At 40.8% G+C, this 23,673-nt stretch overlaps 3 protein-coding genes across 3 annotated transcripts; 2 read left to right on the top strand and 1 right to left on the bottom strand.

The window, feature by feature from the left end:
• Positions 1–8,906: 8,906 nt before the first annotated feature.
• On the top strand, positions 8,907–12,393 carry LOC113155738. Its single transcript, XM_026350441.2, has 3 exons — positions 8,907–8,992; positions 9,983–10,330; positions 10,830–12,393. The coding sequence occupies exons 1-3, from the start codon at positions 8,944–8,946 to the stop codon at positions 11,084–11,086; spliced, it is 654 nt and encodes a 217-aa protein (XP_026206226.2). The 5' UTR covers positions 8,907–8,943; the 3' UTR covers positions 11,087–12,393.
• A 3,902-nt stretch (positions 12,394–16,295) lies between these two features.
• On the top strand, positions 16,296–18,706 carry LOC113168678. Its single transcript, XM_033326698.1, has 3 exons — positions 16,296–16,707; positions 17,443–17,796; positions 18,008–18,706. Exons 1-3 carry the CDS (start codon positions 16,554–16,556, stop codon positions 18,112–18,114), a joined length of 615 nt encoding a protein of 204 aa, XP_033182589.1. The 5' UTR covers positions 16,296–16,553; the 3' UTR covers positions 18,115–18,706.
• Positions 18,707–19,672: 966 nt separating this feature from the next.
• LOC113168677 (Fc receptor-like protein 5) lies at positions 19,673–21,044 on the bottom strand. Its single transcript, XM_026369715.2, has 5 exons — positions 20,984–21,044; positions 20,852–20,887; positions 20,428–20,691; positions 20,103–20,348; positions 19,673–20,028 (listed from the first exon to the last, which is right to left on the bottom strand). The coding sequence occupies exons 1-5, from the start codon at positions 21,012–21,014 to the stop codon at positions 19,781–19,783; spliced, it is 825 nt and encodes a 274-aa protein (XP_026225500.1). The 5' UTR covers positions 21,015–21,044; the 3' UTR covers positions 19,673–19,780.
• Positions 21,045–23,673: the final 2,629 nt, after the last annotated feature.

The raw sequence follows: 23,673 nt of genomic DNA, 5'->3' as shown, positions 1-23,673 counted from the left end.
AGGCCTTCATCAGACTTGGTAACAGGGTGGATGGTCATGTGACCTGTAGGCTCAGTCCTGATGAGGGAGCCATCTTTATAGAAATCAGCTGGGAGCTTGGAGGGAGGGCTCTTTGTTTGACAGTGCAGAGTGACATCATGTCCCTCCATCACAGGGAGGACAGGACTCTGCAGGATCACTGATTTGACTGAACACAAATAGAGAAATCCGACACTCATTAATATCCTAATATGTTTTTCCATTAACTAACTCTTGTTGTTTCAGACAGTCTGACCTCTGTAAACATAAGAAGCTGGAAGCTCAAGCTGATACAACTCACTAAAACAAGCAGCAAATCTCCAAATGTGTTGAATTACGGGAGGTTTCTATCATTGTGTGAAGGACAGTGGAGTTTAATCAATGAAGGATTTTAATGGTCATCAGTCCAACACTATGACGAGAACTTCGATGATCATGTCCAGAACCTGATACCGACTATTACGCTGTAAAGTAAAGGACTCCTGGGCAAAAGAAGACGTTTCTCTACAGGTTGTCTTCATGTTTGAATGTACAGACGTGATAAACAGACGTCTGCAGACAGTTCTCTCATCTTACCAGAGACAACAGTGATGTTGATGATGCTACTGGTTGATCCCTCTCTGGACTCACACCAGTAAACTCCACTGTCCCACGTCAGTGTCATACTGATGATACAGGAAGGAGCCTTTAGTCTTCCCCAGCCGGCTCCACACTGAGACACTCGTCCTTCAGTTGTGTTTCTCCACACCGTCCATCCAGCAGAGTTGTCGTCCTCAACACACGTCAGACTCACAAACTCTTCACTAAACAGCTGAGAGCTGCTGGGACTCACAGTCAGAGACGCTGGAAGGACAAAACAGCACATTAATGATTCTTTACTTTATCAACTCCACTAAAATGTCCCTGAAGTAGCAGCTCCTGACACTTACTGCTGTGCTCACAGTGTCTCTGTGTGAATGTATGTTATATGGTGGAGGTATGGGTGCATGTACCAGTCACGTCCACACACGTCCCCTTGAAGACATATAACCACTATAACACCATCCTCCACACTAACTCGTCTATCAGGGGGATCAGTGAGTTTCACACTTTGAGAAAAGTCGTTCACCAACCTGGGTTTTTCTTGGTTTGGTTTGTCTGACACCACAGCAGAGAAGTCAGATCTAAATAGAAATGGTCAGTTTGAGTTTGTGGTTCCCCAGGATGTCACAAAAATGAGATCGCGAACAGGAAACAGGAAGGTAGCTTCATAGAAAATGTCATCATTTTTCTTAAAGAAACTGACAATAGTGAGCTTATAAATGAAAACCAGTGCATCAAGAAGCATCTTTCAAAGCATCTTCACAACCTTTTATAGGAAGATTCTCTTAAACGTTCAGTACGTTATCGTCTTGGGACAATATCTGAACCAAACATTGTAGGATCTTCACAAAACCAAAGTATGGATTTTTAGTTTTTCAAGTCATTTTTCAACTGATTTCTGTAAATTAAAATAAAAAAAGACACAGATTCTACTCACAGATCAGCCGCAGTAGAGATGTTTCCTCCATGTTCACACTTGGTGATAATAAACCTATGGTTTACTCAAGACATGGTCACATCAGATCAAACCCTCCCCCTTCCTCTGTGACAGGGGCTGCAGTCCTGTGGTTTCCTCTGCAGAGACGATGATGAGAAATTATAGCACCTCTCATAATGTGACATTAAGAAGCAGGAAGTCAGGATGGACGCCTGATGTCTCATCATGTCTGTCCATCGCAGTTCTTACACACAGTGACGGCCTTTCAGGACTTTAACAAGTGGACGCTACAGATTCAGGATCTGTTTTTACAGCTGCTGGAGACAAAGTGTGTGATTTGATAACAAATAAAAGCTGAATCGAACTGTGCATCAGAGATCTTCTCTCCTCTGCTATAACCACCAATAAAACAGTAAGATGAAAGGTGGCTCTGTACGTCTGGACATGCGTTTTGTGTCACTGTGTTTTTGGTGCAGTTTAGACTTTTTTAGTCATTAATGTGACAGAATTGGCCACGGTGACTTGTTTATTGTACGTTTGTTTTTTCACCCATTTTCTTTCTATACTAGACAGAATATTTGTAGTATGATACAGGCCGTAGACCAAAAAGGAGTCTCTAGTTAAATAGAAACATTTCCTGTTGGTCACTTTGTCATCAACACTATTTGAACGATATCAAATACGACATCAATCTGTTTTTTCTTATATATATTTTTGGGTGAGGGTGACTGGTACCAAAGACAATCAGACCTGTGGCAGTGGTTTGTGATTTTAATGAGGACAGAGCAGAACACTCACAGGAAGAGTTCCTCTTTCAACAGACCTCACAACAACAACAACAACGAAACTACGAACAACGTTTAAGATTTATTTATTGTATTTCCTGGACATGACACGTTAATGTAGTGAACAGCAGACCAACCCTGAGGGAGAAACACTGTCAGTGTTGAACAGAGACATTAGAAGAAGCTGAAGAGCTGTGTTGTAGTCTCTTTGACTCTTTACAGCATTAAAACATTCACTGACCTTGGCTCCTTGTGCAGCCCAGCAGTGAAATAACAACTAAAGACAAATCAGAGTTGAAGGGATAGATTTCTTGTTTTATTTCATCATTAAGTTGTTACCATCGACATCTCTCTGGTTTTACACTTTTTAACAAAAGGTAAAACCCAAAGCTAAAACCAGGATTAGTCATGATAGTGACATACGCACGACTACTATGTAGGACGCTATCTACTAAAACATATTCAATTCAATTCATTTTTATTTGTATAAGGCCAATTCACAACAGAAGTTATCTCAATGCACTTTACAGTGTTTAAGGTTTAAGACCTTACAGAGAATAATTATACAAAAAATGATATAGAAAACCCAACAATCCCATTTGAGCAAGCTTTAGGCAACAGTGGAGAGGAAAAACTCCCTTTAGAGGAAGAAACCTCCAGCAGAACCAGGGTCATAGTGGGCGGCCATCTGCCTCGACCGGTTGGGGTGAGTGGAAAGAGGAGAGAGAAAAGAACAGCAGGCAATAAGACAACAACAAGCATCAAGAACATTGGGCAGATGAACTGGATTCTGGAGATGTACAGCTCCAGGCCGAGGATACCTGCAGAAAAGTACAGAGAGAGGGAGACAGAGAGGAGGAAACACAACTACAGGAGAGAGAAGACACAAAGTTAATGACATGAAATGGTAGAATCTGAATGGATACAGGAGAAAGGAGAGAGGAGAGGAGCTCAGTTTATCACTAGAGGTCCCCCAGCAGAATAACCTATATCAGCATAACTAAGAGATGGTTCAGAGTCACCTGATCCATCTCTAACTATAAGCTTTATAAAAAAGGAAAGTTTAAGTCTAGTCTTAAATGTAGAGAGGGTGTCTGCCTCCAGAACCTGAACTGGGAGCTGGTTCCACAGGAGAGGGGCTTGGTAGCTAAAGGCTCTGCCTCCCATTCTACATTTGGAAACTCTAGGAACCACAAGTAAAGTGGCATATATATATATATATATATATATATATATATATATATATATATATATATATATATATATACATATACACACATATATACATATATATATATATATATATATATATATATATATATGTATGTATGAGGCTGCAGGCAGAAATGCCAGAAATATATATATATATATATATATATATATATATATATATATATATATATATATATATATATATATATATATATATATATGCCGCTTGGTGGTCCATCGTACCACTTGGTGGTACGATATACATAATAATAATAATAATAATAATAATAATAATAACATAATAATAAATTAATATAATTAAATTATATTTATTATAATTAAATTAAATTATATATATATATAATAAATTAATGCTGAATATAAAATATAATTAACAGGATTATTCCAGTGATACACGTTGGACTTACAGAGCAGCAGATGAAGACATGTTCGGTCCATCGTACCACTTGGTGACACGTTCAAAGCAGTTTGACCCACTTCCTTCCTTCTTGAGTGGCAGCATGTTGGTTTGTTGTTTTCACCTGTAGATGGCAGGAAGGAGCTCACTGAGTACACAACATTAAACCATCTGTTAAATTATTTAATTCAGTCAATGATTAAATATGCAGCTTTTAAACAGGAAGACTCGTCTCATGTTCAAAGGAGAAGAAATTGGTCCCTCAGTTCAGTTTGAGCCGTCACAGACGAAACTATGAACAAACTGAATATGAAGTTAGTAGAATAATAATGGACTTGTATTTAAGTAATTATGTCCCTTCAAGTCAATGTGTAAGAATCATGATTAACAAAGCAGCAGGTCACACTGGCTTCACCTCCTCAGGTGAAGCCAGCGTCACACTAACATCTAGTGGTTTTACACAACAACAACAGCCTTCAGCAGAATTCATTAGAAACCTACAAGTCAGTAGTTAAACAGTGTCACAAGTTTTAATGCTCTTCGCTTCAGAACCAAGGTCGGAGCACATGAGTCCAGATTTAGTCTTAAAACAGAACATTTCCAAACAGGAAGACAGATTCTGATTTAAGCAGCACCTGTACTTATTTTTATCTGGTATAACTTAGAGAGGTTTGTTGATTTCTAGATTTGTGAATCTTTGCACTTGGACTGTCTCAGATGATTTTGGAATGGATTATGGACACATTTAGTTTAGTTTTTGTGATTTGGACTCGGACCTGAGTTTAACCAGCATTTATTCCAAAACAAAGAACGGGGCCCAGATGTTGCTTGTAGAAGGTTGTATTGTCTTAAATCATGTGAATATGTGGCACCATCCCTCAGTTTGGGTGTGGTAAAAACAGAAAAGGACAGAAAAACCAAGGAGGACGATGAATCGTTGCCTGTTCTGACTTGATGTTCTTCTTATTCTTCTTCTTCTTGTACAGGTTGTGCAGGTTCTTGCTATGAGCACCTTCAAGTCTCGACTTGTAAAATGTTTTCTAACATTTTCCAGCTCATACTCGTTTTTCTGTTCTCACTAAGAACAAAGTCCGATGGCACTTCCTTGTTTTTGTCAATGTGGCAGCGTAATAGCGCAGTATAGAGCTGAGTTAGTTACCTTCTCTAGAGGACCCAGTTTATTCCAACAACCACTTGTTAGGATAAAAAAAAGGATATGCACAGAGAATCGGCACACACAGACCGTGCTCAAAACCAGCTCTGTGTCCTTATGATACAAATAAAACCAATTAATGAAATAGTAGTGAGTTTTTCTATACTCATGGGTACAACAACAGTGTGTGTGTAATCAGTAAATAAATCAGTGGTTCCATATAGACCTTTACTGTAACACATCAGTAGCTGCAGCAGTAGTTTTACATTTAAGAAACAAATGCATCCATTCTGCCACATTTACAATAATTAAAACAAAAAACAAAACATAAACTGTGTTATTTTCTACTGAAATGTGATATTTTTATCACAGCAGTAAGAACACTTTAGTTTTCTGTCATAACTCTCTGTTGCACCAGATCCAACCTAAATATACAATTTATATGACTGAACAAACTGATTAGGAGGGCTGGCTCTGTTCTGGGGGTGGAGCTGGACCCTCTACATGTTGTGGCTGAAAGGAGGATGCTGTCCAAACTCCTCTCAATCCTGGACAATCCCTCCCACCCACTGCACAGTGTGTTGGCTGGACAGAGGAGCACGTTCAGCCAAAGACTCATTAACATTAAGTCCACAGAGAACCACAGGAGATCCTTTCTACCTGTGTCCATCAATCTGTACAGTCCCCCCCAAGGGGTGGGGGAAGTGATAGTTTGTGTCTTATAATTGCTGTCATTCCACCATGAACTATAAATATTGACCTATTTTCATTCATCTATTTTACATATTCTGTACATATACTGAGTTCTCTATTGATGTTATTGTGTATTTATGTTGGTGTTGGATCTTTCCTGGTTGTGGTTCCCTTTCTTCGTGTCTGTGTTTAAGTCGATTAAACTTGATTTGAGATTAGGTGTAAACTTCTGTGCTGAGTTGTTTCATTCTAACTTTAACATCAGAGAAAGACAATTAAAATGATAATAACCAAATGCAGGTTTGTCAGCTTTGATTTAAAAGAGTAACCAGCAGACATCTGTTTCAGAAGTGATGCTTTATTTTAAAACTACACCTCTGATGGTGTACAACTCTGTACTTTACTGAACCTTCAGCTTCACCTGTTTCTGAGTCTCTGTATTTTATCTTTGCTGGTTTTAAACCATGCAGCTACTGCTAGCTAAACCATGGCTAACAGGGTGTAGCCTGGTGTAACAGGTTTATAAGAAGTGTTGCACTCAAATCCATGTAGGATCACTGGAGGTGGCAGCAGAGCAGCATCAGTGATGACCTATGTAAATGATGATGGAAGACAGTAACAGTACCACAGGTAGAATGACCCCGTACAGGCCAGGAGCTTCATACAGAGTGTAAATAAAAGTACCATTTAATAGTTGGTCAGTTGGATTTTCCTCTTTCTACAGACAAACAAACCATAACAGCTCAAGCTGGAGATACAGCCACGCTGCCATGCCAGGCTTACAGCAGCGTCAACATCACCGTCGTAAAGTGGACAACACCTACACTTGAGGAATCCAGCAAAGAGGAATATGTCTGGCTTCTTAGAGATGGAGACATCCCTGCACAAAACCAGCACCCAGATTTTACTGATCGAGTGGAGGCGGCAGACATTCAGCTGAACAACGGCAACCTCTCAATATCTCTGAAGAATGTGACCATAAAGGACACCGGGACGTTTATATGTGAATATACAGACAGTGACGCAAAAAAAGGAAACTGCACTGTGCTCCTGAACGTTACAGAGTCAGGTGAGAACAGTTTGTCCAGCATCATCATATCATACCATATATTACTATCTTACAGTTAGGGATTATACACATGGCGATGCGAGGGCTGGATCACATTCATGTCAAATAAATCGACCTGGTTCCTTCTTAGGTCACATCACATCCCTCAATTAACTAATCTGAGCTTGAAAAATGTAAAGAAGGAGGGTGTGTTAGTGAGACAGAAAGAGTGAACCAGGGAGAATCTGTATAGTTACATACACACAGCTGGATTCAGCAACACATAAGGTTAAATGTCTGAAGGACAGGATGTGACATGTTCAGTGTCACATCCTGTCCTCCCATAGAGGAACCCATTTTAAACAAACAAAATGTTGGTGAAATCAGCTCCTGAGTTGTCAGCTGTGGGTCCTTCAGCTGTCACCTCTCTGACCTGTCTTCTCTCTGTCCCTCATAGGAGATGTGGAGCAGATTCTCCGTGGTGTTGCTGCTGATGGTGCCATCGGTGCTGTCGGTGTTGTCAGTGTTGTCGTTTGTTGTTTGTTGGTTGCTGTCTCCACGTTTCTTGTGGTCTGGCATTGCAGGAAACGAGGTACAAACTCAAGGCCACCACCAGGTCCTACTTATTGTTGTAGTCTCTGAGCCAGTGAATCAACATGCAGCTGTTTTCTGTCTGAAATATTTGTTTTCTGTTTCTCACAGTAAATTCTGTCCTGGAGAGAGTCAACGCATTGACGACAGCGATTGTAAAATGTGCAAAGCCCGAACCAAGCCCTGCTTCAACCAACTAATTTTATCGATCACAGTCAGATGTAGTTTTAAATGGTAAAGCTTGATTTAAAGCAAATATCAAATTCACTCATTTATTTACTTTATTATTTTCTTCTTCACTGGTTTAACCAGCAAAGATGAACAAAGCACTAAACACCTGCGTAACAAAGAGAGTTTTTAGCTTTTGTTTGTCTACAGCTGATTTCCTGCTACACTGACTTCTTAATGTATCTCGAGTCATTTTAGTTTTGTCTGTTACATACAATGTTTTCTGTATTACAGTGTCTTCTGAAGCGGACTCCTGAAGGATCCACACAGATCCTTTCACCACGAAACCCAACGTCTGCTCTGAAGTAGGGAGGACGTTCGATTCCTGTTCCTCTGTGTGAGCTGTTCATATCCTGCAGGAAAATGAGATTATTGCTTTGTGCAGCACTTATTGTTTGTGGGGCTGGTTTTACCTACTTTATGTACAGTTAATTAATACAGTCCAGTGCGTCCTAACCTAGGGATCAGGGTAGATCTCAAGAGTCATCACATGGGTTATGAGGGAGTTGACAAGAAAACTTTTAAATCTGTTGTAAAATACTATGTAATTTTTATCTTTTATAATATTTAAGATCATATTTTGAGCTGACCGATTGACTGATACATCTATAATCTGATTATTTATGTATCACACTTCACCATGTGAAACAATATTCATTTGTAACATTAAAGATTTTTAAAGAGACACCACCAAAAGGCATGCTCGGTATTTCTGTTGACCTGTCAGTAGGTTTATAAAGTGTAGGTACAAGTCTGTATAAGTACATAAATGAATGTGCAAGTAAAGTCCAGTTTAGACCTTCTTTATACTTGTCAGTACACTTAATGTACTTAAATCCAATGTTATTCAATAAATCTTTAAAGACATTAAAAAGTGAACTGAACGTACTTATTTTTCATTTCTAAGATATCAGGTTATTTTAAATCTGGATAATGAAAAGGAATAATGCTTTTAATGTAAATGTTTTTTTCCTTTAGGCCTACTACTGGCATTTTATCCAATTTCACCTGAATGCATCACGAACCCGACCACGTGATACCGGCAGAAAAATTAAATTAAATTAAATGAATAAACTGTAACTATGAAATAAAAGAATCCTGTTGATAATGGTTTTAGACTTAGAGATCATTTCAAGAGGAGGCAGCAGCTTTTTAACAGACTCCGCTCCAGCAGGTGGCGCCACCGCTTTTGTTCACAGACCCTTCACAGAATCACCTGACCAGGTAAAGAACACGGAAGACACCAAGTTCAAAGTGAATCCCGTCTCTGGCTGCAGGATGTGCGGGATCCTCTTGCTGCTCAACCTGGTGTCCATCTCCACCCACGGTGAGTCGTGTGCGAGGGGCCGCCGCTGTGCGGCAGGTGGTGGGCGCCACCTGGCTCCACCTGGCTCCGCTGCCCGGAGCGGACCACGGCTCGGATCGTCGAGCTGCTCCGTCGGTGTGAGAGGAGGGAGCGGGGCTGAGATTCAGCTGGATCCGTGTCCACAGATCAGTCGAGGGTGGATGTGGTTGATGTAGTAGGAGACGATCAGACATGCGTGTCACCCCAGGTAGTGGAAACCAGTGTCCCCTAGCTGTCAGGGGACATGGAGACCTTAAAGGCACAGGTGTGATGATGCCTTCTAGGTACCAGTGAGGAAAATCAGACATTTGTCATTTAGTGTGAGGAGAGTCTGCAGCTACTGGTGCCGTGAACAGCAGAACATCTGTTTGGTGGATGATTGTTTTTAATGTTTGCAAAGGAGCAAATGTAGTAAACATCTGTTGTTATGCACAAACATGTCAACTCTCAGACTGTGGCTGTGAGGGAGTAGATTTAGTTTTTACTACAATTCCCAATAATAAAACACTGATGAATGTCACAATCAGATCAATCAGATTTAAAAGTCTGGTTTCTATTAGGATTTGCACGGGTGGAGCAGGTGGAGCTGTCAATAACACATCCTGACAACAGAGGAGTAAACAGCTGTAGCTGCAGAGTTGGCAGCAAAGCACGTTGTAGTAATAATTCCTCTTTCCTGCCAGCAGAGGGAGATGCTGACACGTCTCAGTGTGAACCTGTGGGATCAGATCAGATCAGATCAGATACTGATGTCTGAGGAGGGTGCTGGTCTAGCAGAGGTGCTGCCTTCACTGTCAGCAGGAACTTTATATTTCACATATCTGTGATTTCAGGCAGCGTCCTGGACAGACTGGGTATAGTTCAATCCCTCTAATAACTAACTGTCCTGTTTGACTGCTGTGGAGGTCCTAAAGAGACTTCAGGGTGTTTTAATCATTTGAACTTTTCTACTTTCTTGTTTTCCCCTCTCAGGCCATCACCAGATCACAGCTCACATCATGGACAACGTCACCCTGTTGTTCCAGTCTTCAGGCGTCCCCGTGTACGGTGTGTTTCTGAAAATACTTGGCCACGATAAATACATCTACTCTTGCAGAGATGGGCGCCACGTTGATGCAAACCAGCAGGAGCCACGTCCCGGGGGGTGGGTGGTGCAAGAGGAGAAGTATATCTGTGGTAACAGGTCCATAGAAGAAGTGTCTGTAGGTCTGCCGAACGTGACTATATACGACACCAACACGTACGAGTGGTGGGTTCAAGAAGGGAAGGAAGAAGCCTTCAAGAAGTTCTTCACTGTGTCCATGATCATCAAAAGTAGAGGTGAGACAACGTGTGGTCTGACCCGTGTAAAGTAGATACTGTGTAACGTAGTCGTAGTAGTAGTAGTGGTAAAACTTGTTTAAAATCAGACTTAGCATGGAAACACAAACTCAAATCTTAGTTTCCCTTATTTTTTATTTTTTATTATGTGAGAAAGTTAGGAAGGAGGTGTTATTACTTTGATCTGTACTTTTTACTACCACAAGATGTTTAGAAAGCTCCTTGTATCTTTAAGCCACTCCGTCTGCGGGTTGATTAAATGTGAAACAGCCTGATGTTGAGACGTTGCTTATTGAATCGTGTTGCATGTGTATTAGCATTTTCTCCTCCCTGTGTTTTGCACAGTCTGTGACCTCAAAACACCGTAGATCAGCAGATGATGTGTTTGTGCAGATGTTAACAAGTCTTCACATTATATCAGGCCTTAAATGTTTCTCTAGTTCTTCTCCAGGATCTTCGTTCTTTCTGCTGCTCATTGATCTAACTTTCTGCTCTATAGACGTCACAACTATCCACCCCAGAGCTGGACTTTCCACAGCTGAACGTACCACTGCTGAAGAGACCACAGCTGAAAACGCCACAACAGGATACGCCACGGCTGAAAATGTCACGGCTGGAAACGCTACTAATGTGGTTTTGATCATGTTGGCTGTTGTCGTCGTCGTTGTTGTCATTTTGCTCAAACTCTGCGGCAAATTTAACCCCAAGTCTGATTTGTCTGTTACTTATACAGAATGTGTCCAAGAGCAGATCTGACGCGTCAGATCCTCTCTCGGACCGGGAACTATCACCACGGCTTTCATGACAAACGGGTCCCAGTGGATGAGCCACATGTAGGAGAGCTCATCGCACAATGAGATCAGTTTGTTTAAACACATCATCAGTTCCATAAATGAAGGGAAGACGACGAAGATGACGACGTGAAGAGTTTTATGAATTCATGCTGAATTCAAAATAGTTTTATTTCATATTTATTTATTTATTTTTTATGTAACATTAATGAAGAATTATTCCTAATGACACATTAATGTAAAGTAACTGAAGCTTGTGAGGGTGCTCGTGCCAAAACAGTCAATAAGCTGAAGTTTGTTCTGATCTGGTTCTGAGAAACCAGAAGCAGCAAAACTGTTAAATGAAGTATCTGCTGTTCATTATCATCTAACTGAAACTGTTCTGTCCACATCAGGATCCTGCGATGCCGCGGTTTTTTAAAGTGCTGTGGTCGGTCGGTGTTTGATCAGATTCTATGAATTTAAATCACTAATGTTTTACACATTTCCTACATGAAGACAAATGTTTTCTGTTTCTTGGCTACATGCAGACCCGTTGAGGCTGCGCTGTTATTGTTGCTGCTGATAAAATGGATCTGTAGAACAGGGTCAGACGTGAGTTCTCATTTCTAACTGATGTCAGAGGAATCGAGATACATGTGGACATAAAACCAAAGAGGCAGCGTAGATTGCACAGACAGAGCTCACCGCTAACGGTGGCTTTGCCAAGGAGACTGGCTATGCTGAGTAATGTGTGCATGCAGAACAGGACACGAGAGGCAACGGGCTGAAGTTTGGTTCTGGTTCCGGTTCTCTGCAGCACGTGGTGCCAGAAGCTGTCTGGATAAACCACTAATCTGGCCTCATGCTTCAGACGCACCTGTAGGTGTAGTTTCCCTCTTTCCCTCCTGCTAATGAGCTCTGTTTGTGGACTTTGTGTACAGTATCATGTATTGGAGACGTCCTCTGTGACTAACTCTCCTCGCTGAGCGAAGTCTTCTGCTTCTTTATCTTGGCGTCACTTTGTTTCGCACACGTGGCTTGTGTCAGTTCACAGCTCTGAGATCAGTGGTAGTAAAAATTAAACCGTCCAGTCTTTTAGTGGTGTTACCTGTCGTTACCTGGATGCACAGATATTTGTGTGTGTACTGATTATTGAATGTAAGCTGCGGTGTAACTCTAACCTCATCCAGCCACTGAGCCGCACGGCGTCACTCTCACTTTCTATTTGTTACTACAGCTGATGAACTGAACCTGTGTTAAAGAATAAATATGTTTGGATTTTAACTTACATCTGATGCTGTTTTGTCGTACTGTTTTTGTAGTTGACATTAATTTATAGTTTGTGTTTGTGTGAAGAAAACTTGAGCTACAATAAAGTTTCCAGCTTCACACATTCTGTAAAGTGGGTCTAGGATATTTGTTTGTGAGAACCTGTTTCTTCCTGGCCGATTCTACCATCTACACACTCTTCCAGTAGTGTCTCTGTGGTCTTTGGAAATTTAGGATAATAATTAATGTCCTCATTACACTGATTGAACTCTGGGTTTGCTCACTTCTGACCCCAGCGGACGTTTGGTGACATCAGAAGCCCTGTGTTTCATTTACTTTGTCACCATCAACTTGTACATTTAATCAGTTTAATTAGAAATATTTATTATTTATTAACATTTCCACATACAAACACATTGCAAATAGTAAACACATTTGTTTTTCTTGTCATTGCACCATCACTGAGTTAAAGTCAAAGAGAGGGAAAAATCTCCGTCTCTGGTTTTAAGGAACATGAATATTTTCTGTTATTGCAGAAAGACAAACATCTGCTGGATACAGAGCTCCCACTTGGCTCAATTTACACTGATGTTAGTTATAATCTATATAATTATAAAATATAGACCACTGAGCCGAACAAGAGTAGTGAAAGTATGTATTGGTTTAGTTAAATCCTGGTTCCTCATGTGAAGTAATGTGTAACGGTTTCTGGAAAAGACACCATCACAATCTCCAACTTACTTCCATCCAATAAAAACCAGCTTGGGAGTGTCTGCACGCATCAGTTTACCATCGGGTAGAACAGGAAGAGCTGCTCTGCTCTCATGGCTTCATCCACATCTGGGACCTTCATCTTTTCTGACATCTGAAGGTAAGAATTGTTGTTTTACAGAGATTAGTGACTTATAGTGGTTGGAATCTAATTGTATCTGTTCACAGTAGTAGAAACAATTACAGCTGAAATTATATAAATAAACTGAATATATTGAATTTTAATGTAAAAACAAATATTTTTTGACATTGGTTAGAAACACACATTTAACTCTAATGTTAATTTACTTGCAGTAAGGTTTGTAGGATGAGTCCAGCTGCAGTTATATTGGACAGTTTGAGCTTTTACACTCTCACTGGACTGAGGACCAGAGCTATTTCCCTTCATTATACACTCTACATTTAAGGTTCAACTTTTGCTGACATCATGAACATCGATCCACAGAAGAAACAGGAGTCTCTTTAATAATTTATCTGTAGTAATAGTAGTGTTTTAATCATTTCATCTTCATTTCTGAGAAACAATAAATCAGAACACCAGCATCAGACTCCTCCTCTGTCCAGTAGGAATGTCAAAGCTCTGAGCATCTCGTCTCCCTGCAGCCTGACTCAGCCCAACCAACGACGCTGGAGATTGATTCTGATGTCTCTGCTGCTGCCAGTAGATTAACACTGGAGTTAATGGGGCACTCATATCGATATCATCCGTCAGAGTGAATCAGGGTATGATGCCGGTCAGATGAGAGTGGGTCACTCTGCTTCAGTGCAGATAAACATCACAGCTGTAGAGCGGAAACGTGTCCGTCATCAATCACCCTGACAGAGGACGACTCAGTTAGTTAGATCATGACTGACAGAGGTTTAAGACTCATCACCTACCTGACACCTGCTGACTCACTGCTGCTCTACAGGAACCAACAAGGATGGAGGAAACAAGGATGGAGGAGACAAGGACAGAGACAACAGAGGACACATTGGCCTGGTTGTTGCTCTGTTGTGCTCTCGTGATGATTCATCTATTTTTACTTTCAAACAACTGAACTAACAGTTGTTGATCTTCCTCTGCTTGTTACTGGAGAATAAATGAAGGACGTCAACTTTGAAGGACAAACACACAGAAAACTGATCAGAACTGATGAAAACAATTACAATTACAAAAAAAAGCAGACAAATATCTACAGACACAAGAGACTCAAGGAGCACTGAAACAAAGAATCGTGTCTGTCGGCAATTCAAACGTCAGTGGTTTTATCTTGTGCAAGAAAACAACCAACACTATGTGTTTGAGGCTATTATCTGTTCTAGAGACAGTTTTTAAGTTATTTACTGCTTATGTGTATGTGTGATCTATCAGGCAGATTTAAGGTGTGGCCACAGTTTTTCATCTTTCTTCCTCCTCTTGAAGTTATTAAACACATTTTTCTCTTTATCAGAACTTTGTACTGCTCTTGAATGTTGTATTGTGCGTTCCTCTTGCAGCTTGTCATCGGTAATTAAACTAAATGTGTTTTTTACCTTGTTTAGCTTCTTTTTTTTCTTTCTCCTAATGTTCACATTAAAGTGCATTTCAAAAATCAAAGGTCTGAGCTTCTCTGAGTCAACACAGCTGGAGTTAATATAGAATGTGGAGGACATGAAGAGACTTCGGTTTTTCACCTCCAGCTATTGGCTGAAAGTACTTAAAATCTTGAACAGCTACTGCTTTGATAAAATACACATCTGGTATTGGTTTCTGGGATCAGTGTCAGGTCTAGGATTTATTTGGCACAACCTGAGTCTCTCTGTAAAAAGCAGAAACAACAGGGAGTTTGAGGGTTTAACAGTTGATTCAAATAAATGGCAGCACAAATGTGGCTCTTTAACGTCTACTATCACATTATGAACAGTTTCAGTTTCAGTACCCCCCCCCCCCCCCCCCCCCCCAACTTCAAGGAAAAAGGCTGATGTAAATATGACGCCACATAATGTTGCTTTAGAACATATAAAGGAACAGTGTAAAACTGAAATCTTTATTTTCTATAACTCAGGATTAGGTCATTTATTTATTTATTTTAAGGTGTGGCGAGTGGAAAGTGTTCAGGCAGCCACTTTAAGCCGCACTGGATTCATACAGAAAGCTCAACGCTGCATCGCTGGTCCGGTCCGGCTACTCTGCTCTAATGGCTCACTTACCAGTAGCCTTCTGGACTTTCATACCATTACTTTTGCTCACTGATGCTACTGAAGGTAAGATGTGTGTGTCCATTTGATTTTAATATGTCGTATGAGGATGATGGTTTCTGAGATCCAGTGTTTCAGTCATGGCGCAGTCTGTAGTCTATGGATGCAGGTTTTCCTTGGACATTATGGAGTCATTTCAGAAGGTGAACATCTTTGATCAGCAGCATTACTGTTCAATTGTTTGCTTTTTGATAACTATGGAAAATGCTTTAAGATGCAGTGGGAGCCACTCGTACGCTATGCATCATCCTGGTTGTTGTGTTATGCAAGTAGCCGCAGCCGATTCAGACATGTTATTTCTATGTGAAACAAGAGATTGTCCTCTTACATAATACAAATACATAGTTCATTTGTTACAACAGCAAAATAAAGATAAAGAGAAGATAAACAACGAGATTAAGGATACGACCAATATGTATATTTAACGATGTCTTAGAGACTGCAGCGACGTTAACCTTGACCGAGGATTTGGAGGACTTGCTAAACAGGCCGGAACCACACCCTAAACGTCAACTCGCTCAAGGCTCCTTTTTATCCATAAATCACAGTTAAAATAGATATTAGGGAAATTTAACGATGGACTCGAGCTGTACCAAAAGAAGATTTCCCAAATCTGATCAGGATCAGGGGAAAAACAACTTGGCTGAGGATGTTAAGAAAGATCAATAATGTTTAATGTTAATAGAGTAGAACAGAGGCATAATGCAGGTTATGTAGCTGTTGTTGGTTGTTAAACTGTGAATCAGTGCAGGTCCAAACAGTGACACTGGATCACAGATTAAAGAATTTACTCATCAGTGCAGGGACCACTCTGATCTTTGCCTCGTTTATACTGATTAATGTGTGTTAATTATGAATTATTTTAGTTTTATGATTGACAACCAGTTTTATTTATTCTTCAAGGATCAAGTATGAGTAATAAAACAGGAAGGAAGTTAAAAAATAATAATTTTTTGCTTTTACCTGGATTTTGTTGTGTTTGTTTAGATCCTCAGGAAGTCGAGGTGAGACCTGGAGACGACGTCACTCTGGAGTGTCAGGGTCCTACTCATGCTCCTATAGAAGCACTGAAGTGGACCAAACCCAACCTGAACTCACTATATTATGTTTTATTCTATCGAGATGACGAGTTTCACGAATCTTACCAACATGAATCCTACCATGACCGAGTAGAGCTGAGAGATCCGGACATGAAGGACGGAGACATTTCTCTGATTCTGAAGAACGTCAACACCAAAGATGCTGGAACGTATGAAGGTCATGCATCAGTGAAGAGCACGCCCCGCAGGAAAAGAGCTCAGTCTGAACTCAGATGCATCATCAACCTGAAGGTTGTAGACTTGGGTGAGTTTTAATGAAAGTATTAGGAGTCATTCGTCTGAACATCGATACAGATCCCAGACATGTGAACTGTTGTAAAGGTCTTACTGTGTGATCAGAAGGAGGAACCCCCACAGGGACTTCCCATAATCACACATATCAGTTTTATCACTTTACAGTATTTGTGTGTTTTAGTCTGGTAGTTCACCTGTATAGGAAGTATTTGCCCAGGGGAGTCTCTCCTAGTGCTCATGAGATTGTGGCTATTTGATGCAAATCAATGAGCAGCTGGAATGAAATTATCTCCTGTTTGAAATATTTCACATCACAGACATGATAAGTTCATTTACTGCTTCTTTTCTGGCTCATCCAACGGTCAGAGCATCACAACCTCATCCAAGCTTGTGAGGAGTCTCAGAGAGCCCCAGTGTTAATAAGCTTTGAGTCCATTATCGCCATCGACTCGTGTTACTGAGAATGTGAAGCTCAAATAAAAGGGGGTTTAAAGTAGTTAAAGTAGCCATTAGCAGCCACTTAAGCTGCCCTGAGGGAAATAAAACTCCCCTGGCATCTAAGTTCAGAAATACTTAAATATTTAACAGTTTTGTGCCTTATTTAATTTTTTTAATACTTTCACTCTTTTGATGTGTCCTGGTTTAAATAGAGTGCAAGGTGGGATCTTCCTACGAGTCCAGAAACTGTAAAGTGGCTAAAGTGACATTGGGAAGTGAAAAGTTGACTGTTTTTATTGTTCATCAGTTCCAGAAGAGATGACAGCACCTCCAGGAGTTGCTGTCACTCTACCATGTCGAGCCCCCAAACACATCATCCCAGCTGCCGTAGGGTGGAGGAGACGTGACCTTCAGAAATACATCTACTTTCAAAAAACTGAGCGCGCCATTGAGCCACGAGAGCAGGAACCAGCGTTTCTGAAGCGGGTGAAGCTGAAGGACACTGAGATGAAGGATGGTGACCTGTCTTTGATTCTGATGAACGTGAGCGTCAGCGACGCTGGAACATATGAATGTTACTGTAAGCACAGTGTAATGGCACAGGGGAAAAGGACTGCAATCAAGAACGAGCTCATCAGCATAATCAGCCTGAAGGTCAAAGGTGAGTGGGAAGTGAAGCTGCTTCCTGGTTGTTGATGTGAGAGTGAAACATCACAGATCAGATGTTGGTGTTGATGAGACTTTGTAGAAAACAGCTGGTATGAGTGATGGGATCAAAGTGCAGTAGATAATGTCTGACAGGAGTTTGAAGAGGAAATGGATTCTGTTGTGTTCTTCATGCTAACGCACATCTGCTCTTTGTTCCTCTACAGGTAACAACCAGAGATACCTGTATGTTGGAGTGACAGTTGCTGTGCTTGCTATTCTTGCTGGTATTGTGAGTTTTGTGAAATATATAAAATCTGTGTTGCTCAGGTAGATGCCTGAATTGAACCCACACTTTAAAACAAAAAATAAGCTACACGTACAAGAGGCAAGGGAACAACTAGAGAGAAAAGCGAGATGTATACACTCACTGGCCACTTTATTAGGTACACCTGTGCAATCTAACTCACTTCAGCAGCTCTGCCATCAATTCTACTTTTACAAAGTTATTAAGTTGATAATTCTACTATATGTTTCTTAGCGAGGTCACAGTGATGGATACGTTCTGCAGTGTGTGGTTCTAATGTTCTGGCTTGCTTATTAATGTAGGGGTGTATTTCTTAGGGGTCTCTTTTCTTTATTGATATGTGGTGTTTCAGAGAGGGTTGTAACAACTGAAACTCACAATTATTGCAATTACTGTAGGAGTCCTGCATGGTACCGACCCTGTTAGAGATCTACTGCAGGTCTCTAACGTTCTCTGATCAGGGTTTGTTCGTTGTTCCACTCACTGAAAAAGGAGCTCATAACCCTGGTTAAACCAGCCACTGAGTAGCATTTTAGTGCAATTTCTGTGTTGTCTGAATTTGTATTTGAAGTAATTTCTGTCATATAATCATCTATTCTCATTCATCTCACATATTCTGAATATATACTGAGTTCTCTGTATTAATGTTATTGTGTATTTATGTTGCTGTGGATCTTTCCTTGTTGTGGTTCCTTTTCTTTCTGTCTGTGTTGAGAACAACTGAAACGACACAAAACTATTTTCCTCTGTAGTTAATAAAGTTTTTTGAATCTTATTTCTCAGTGATTCTATATCAAGCAGTAAAATCACAACTTCATCACAAGTGTGGACAGTTTTATAAAAAGAAAATTCTCATTGACAGTTTGTTTTTTTTCTTTTTTCGTTCACAAATCTTTATTCAATTTTAAAACAGAAAGAGCACTGTCAGTGCAAAATGAACCACTTCTGTGAATGTCAAACAGTCAGAAAGACAAGTCCAATGTCCTCTATTGGGCCCTGGGCTCACTGTCCCAGCGCAAAAGGCATTTCCTACAGAAAACCAGAATTGTCAGGTGAGACCAGGTTCAACCCTGAGCAGATGTGAAAGAGTCTGGAGAAGCTGTGGGGGACGTTGTGCTGTTTGTAACATCGATCAGTATGATCAGTTTGGTGGTCGGTCAGTGATGGTGTGGGGAGGCATATCCATGGAGGACGCACAGACCTCCTCAGGCTAGACAGTGGTCCTGTGTTCCTCCTGGTGCCTCCTGTAGTGAGAACATGCATTCAGTTCCTGGAGGATGAACGACTTGATGCAATTGACCTCCGCCCACGCTCACCTGACCTAAATCCAACAGAACATTATGATTTGATCTATCCAGGAGCTCAGTGACGCTCTGGTCCAGATGTGAGAGAAGATACCCCAGGACACGATCTGTGGTCTTTATCAGGAGCACGTCCTGACATTGTTAGGTTGGTTTATACAGCCATGCACAGACCACATAAACTACCAAGTACCAGTTTGAGTTGCTGGAATGACATTTCAGTAAAATGGACTAAACTGCTGCATTATGTGACTTTCAGTCTGTGTAGGTTTTTCTTCAAGTGCTGTTACCCAGTCCATAACAAATCCATGTCATATTAAATATCCAGCATGTTCCACTCAGCATTCCTCTCAGTAAAGCTGGATGTGTCAACATCAGTGATTTCATTCTAGTCATTGTCCAGTCTTTGCTCTGTCAGGGTGGGCGAGGTCATGACTGTGGAGAGAGGCAGGTGATGTCAGAGTGTTACCTGTGGGTCTGTTTCGACACAAAGACACCATGAGAAGTGTGGAGGTGAAGAACGGACAAAACACCAGCAGGTAGTAGATCAGTCTGAACACAAGCTGGAGGGAGGTGGCGTCAGGAGGTGGTGCCGTAAAGTCAGTGGTGGGTGGATGTGTGGTTGTTGTTGTGGGCTTTTCTGTAAAGAGAATTCACATGTTCAGGTGAATGTGTGGATGAAATAAATGTTGAACTCAGAGTTTTCCTCCTGACCTGTGACGGAGATCCAGCTGGGTGGAGACTCTCCATGACTGCTGATGTGACACTTGTAGAGGCCTTCATCAGACTTGGTAACATGGTGGATGGTCATGTGACCTGTAGGCTCAGTCCTGATGAGGGAGCCATCTTTATAGAAATCAGCTGGGAGCTTGGAGGGAGGGCTCTTTGTTTGACAGTGCAGAGTGACATCATGTCCCTCCATCACAGGGAGGACAGGACTCTGCAGGATCACTGATCCACCTCAACACAGAGACAAACTACAGCATTTCATCCATTTCCACACAGACTCATCAACACTAACTCCACAGTCTGATCTTACCAGAGACAGTGATGTTGATGATGCTACTGGTTGATCCCTCTCTGGACTCACACCAGTAAACTCCACTGTCCAGTGGGAGGATGTATTTGATGTTACAGGAAGAACCAGCTGATTTTCCCCAACCGTCTCCACACTGAGTCCTGGTGTCTATCTTTGTGTTCCTCTTTACCGTCCATCCAGCAGAGCTGTCGTCCTCCTCACAGCTCAGAGACACAGACTCATCTTCAAACAGCTGAGAGCTGCTGGGACTCACTCTGAGATGAACTGTGGGATTTTATTGTAGAAAATAAACAACTAAATAAGCTGTTAATTGTCATGAATGAAAACTCCCTTTGACAGAGTCCACTTTCTAGCTCAGTCTGACTGTCTCAGTGCTTCTCAAGCCCAATCAGTGAGTTTCAGATTATGATAGAAGTTTACCCACCTTGGTTTGTTGTGCAGCTCAGCAGTGACGTAACAACTAAAGAGAAATGATAAGTTACAGTAAGATTTAATTACCAGTCTCTTATAGAAAGTAGCGTTCATGTATCCTCGTGCATACAGACGTTAAACTCACCCAGCAGCATCTGTACTGACGTTTCCTTCATTCTGCAGCGGGTGGGAGTCTTGCTGTCAAAACTTATTTGACAGCAAAAGCGTTCAATTTTCTGTTTGCAACACCTTAATGTGTGAAATGGCAGCAGTTCAGAGAAACACTGCAGGGAGGGACCCAGTGATAAAAGTACAGTTCACATATCGTCATACTTTAAAAATGAAAGGATCCTCTTCTTTTTATTTGATTGTGTCAGATCCTCCTAAAATAATCAGATATTTAAACAACTATTACTAATTTAATGATATTTTAACTGATATTTCATTAATTCCCCTCTTGTGATTCATAGATGACTTCACACCTCAAAGTAATTCAGTACTTCCTAACCACTTTGGTGACCCACAACCAAACCCCAAGTCAACTTAAATATTTATTACAGTAGTGTTGTTTTTAGTCATTGTATTACAGACGTAGTTGGCACAGTGGTGCAGGAAGGACCTGGATTTGATTCCATGGGTCTGTTGGGTGTGTGGAGTTGGGTTCTTGGGTTCTTTCCATGCACTCTGGCTTCCTCCCCTCATCCAAAGACATTTTAGCTTAATTGGTCACTAAAAGTTGCTCATAGGTGTGACTATGAATGGTTTTCTGTCTCTGTATGTTGGTCCTGTGATAGACTGTGCAGGGAGTACCCTTCTCGACCCAGTGACAGCTGGGAGAGGTTCCCACTGTCCTGCAGCCTTTAAGAGCACATGCAGTTGGTATGATGAATGACAGACATACACTAACCCATAGACTTATCAAAATATAAAACAAATAAATAATATAATTCTTAAAGTATAAAATTGAATGATTAGTTGCATCATTCAAGTCAAGACCGATTTATTTACAACACTTCTCAGACATCAGGGGCTTTAAATATGTCAGTAGAATTTTTTTTTTTTTTTTAATCAACCATTCTGGTGGGAACGATAAACAACTGCAGTGCATTTACTGAGCCAGAGGAACGGACGAGAATTTAAGGCAGGTTGACACATTTCAGCTCAAAGTGTGAAACATACAAACATTTTCACACATCAACACTAAATGCAGAACACGCCATCGTGAGAAACTGCATCGGCTACAGAAAGTTGTTTATGTGGTTTTATGGTAAGTGTTAGAATAATAAACTTTTCTTTTTACAGTCTGCAGACTAGAATCAAAATCAACACTTTGTATCTAACATGTGCTGTGTGTAAAAAAGCCTTATTCAAGTTTGGTATAATAAAATAAATATAGTATATATACAGTATATTTATGTGGTGTTAAGACAACACCCTGCTGTGTGTCCAGTATTGTTCACTTGTTGTTTCTTAATGTTGAATTAGTCTCTGAAGAAGCAGCAGCAGGACTCTCACTGATTCAGGAGGAAACATCTGAAACTTTTTACACCCCAGACATCTGTGTTTCACCTGTTTGTTCACCAGCAGGTGGGTTTGAATTCTGTTTTTTGACTTTAAATTTTCTATAGATCATAAATCCGCCAACAGCAACGAGATGCAGGACAACTAGCAGACCGACTATCAGTCCACCATGTCCATCCTTGTCTCCTCCTTCCTTGTCTCCTCCATCCTTGTCTCCTGCAGATGAGAAGCAGCAGTGAGTCAGCAGGTGTCAGGTAGGTGATGAGTGAAGAACACAACAGAATCCATTTCCTCTTCAAACTCCTGTCAGACATTATCTACTGCACTTTGATCCCATCACTCATACCAGCTGTTTTCTACAAAGTCTCATCAACACCAACATCTGATCTGTGATGTTTCACTCTCACATCAACAACCAGGAAGCAGCTTCAACTCTGATCCACACACACACACACACACACACACACACACACACACACACACACTAACTCACCTGGTTCAACTATCAGGTTGATGATGCTGATTAGCTGAACATCTTGTTCATATCCAACACGACACTCATATGTTCCAGTATCATTGATGGTGACGTTCTTCAGAATCACAGACACGTCTCCGTCCTTCATCTCTGGATCTTTCAGCTCCACTCGATCACGATAAGATTCAAGCTGGTATTGGATGCACATGCTGCCGTCTCTGAAGTAGTAAACGTACTTCTCTGACTTCAGGTCAGGTTTACTCCACCTTATAGTTTCAATGGAAACTTTTCTGGGATCCTGACACTGAAGAGTGACGTCTTCTCCAGATTTTACTTTAATCTCATATTGTTCTGAAGAAAAAAATGGAAAAACATCAGAAACAAAAGTCAGTGATAAAGTTCTTTATGAAATATTTTCATATTCATCTCTTCTCTAAACATTTCTACAGTCTAATCACTTCACTACTACAGTAGCTAAACACTGAATTCACCACAGAACAGGATCTGAAATAAAAGCAGAGATAATGTTTAAATGTGAATTTAATTAATGACATAAATCAATCTTTGAGGATTCTCATCATCCAGGTTGTGTTTGTCAAAGCTGCTGTTCAGTGGTAAGTGGACTTGATTGAAGTTCTTAAGACATATCACTTCTTCTGATGTTGTTAGAACTGCTTCTCATGAACTAGATCTGATATCACACACATTAAAGGGTGGGTCCTAGAACTGTGAAGAGTCTCTGTGACATCCAGCAGCACCACCACCATCTAGTGACCTGTTTTAGTATTACTCTGACAGAACTGATGAAGCCTTCATGGGACAACAATGACTGAGAATCT

Source organism: Anabas testudineus, chromosome 18 (genome assembly GCF_900324465.2).
Source record: "Anabas testudineus chromosome 18, fAnaTes1.2, whole genome shotgun sequence".
NCBI lineage: Eukaryota > Metazoa > Chordata > Actinopteri > Anabantiformes > Anabantidae > Anabas > Anabas testudineus.
This window is presented reverse-complemented; position numbering and strand designations above follow the sequence as displayed.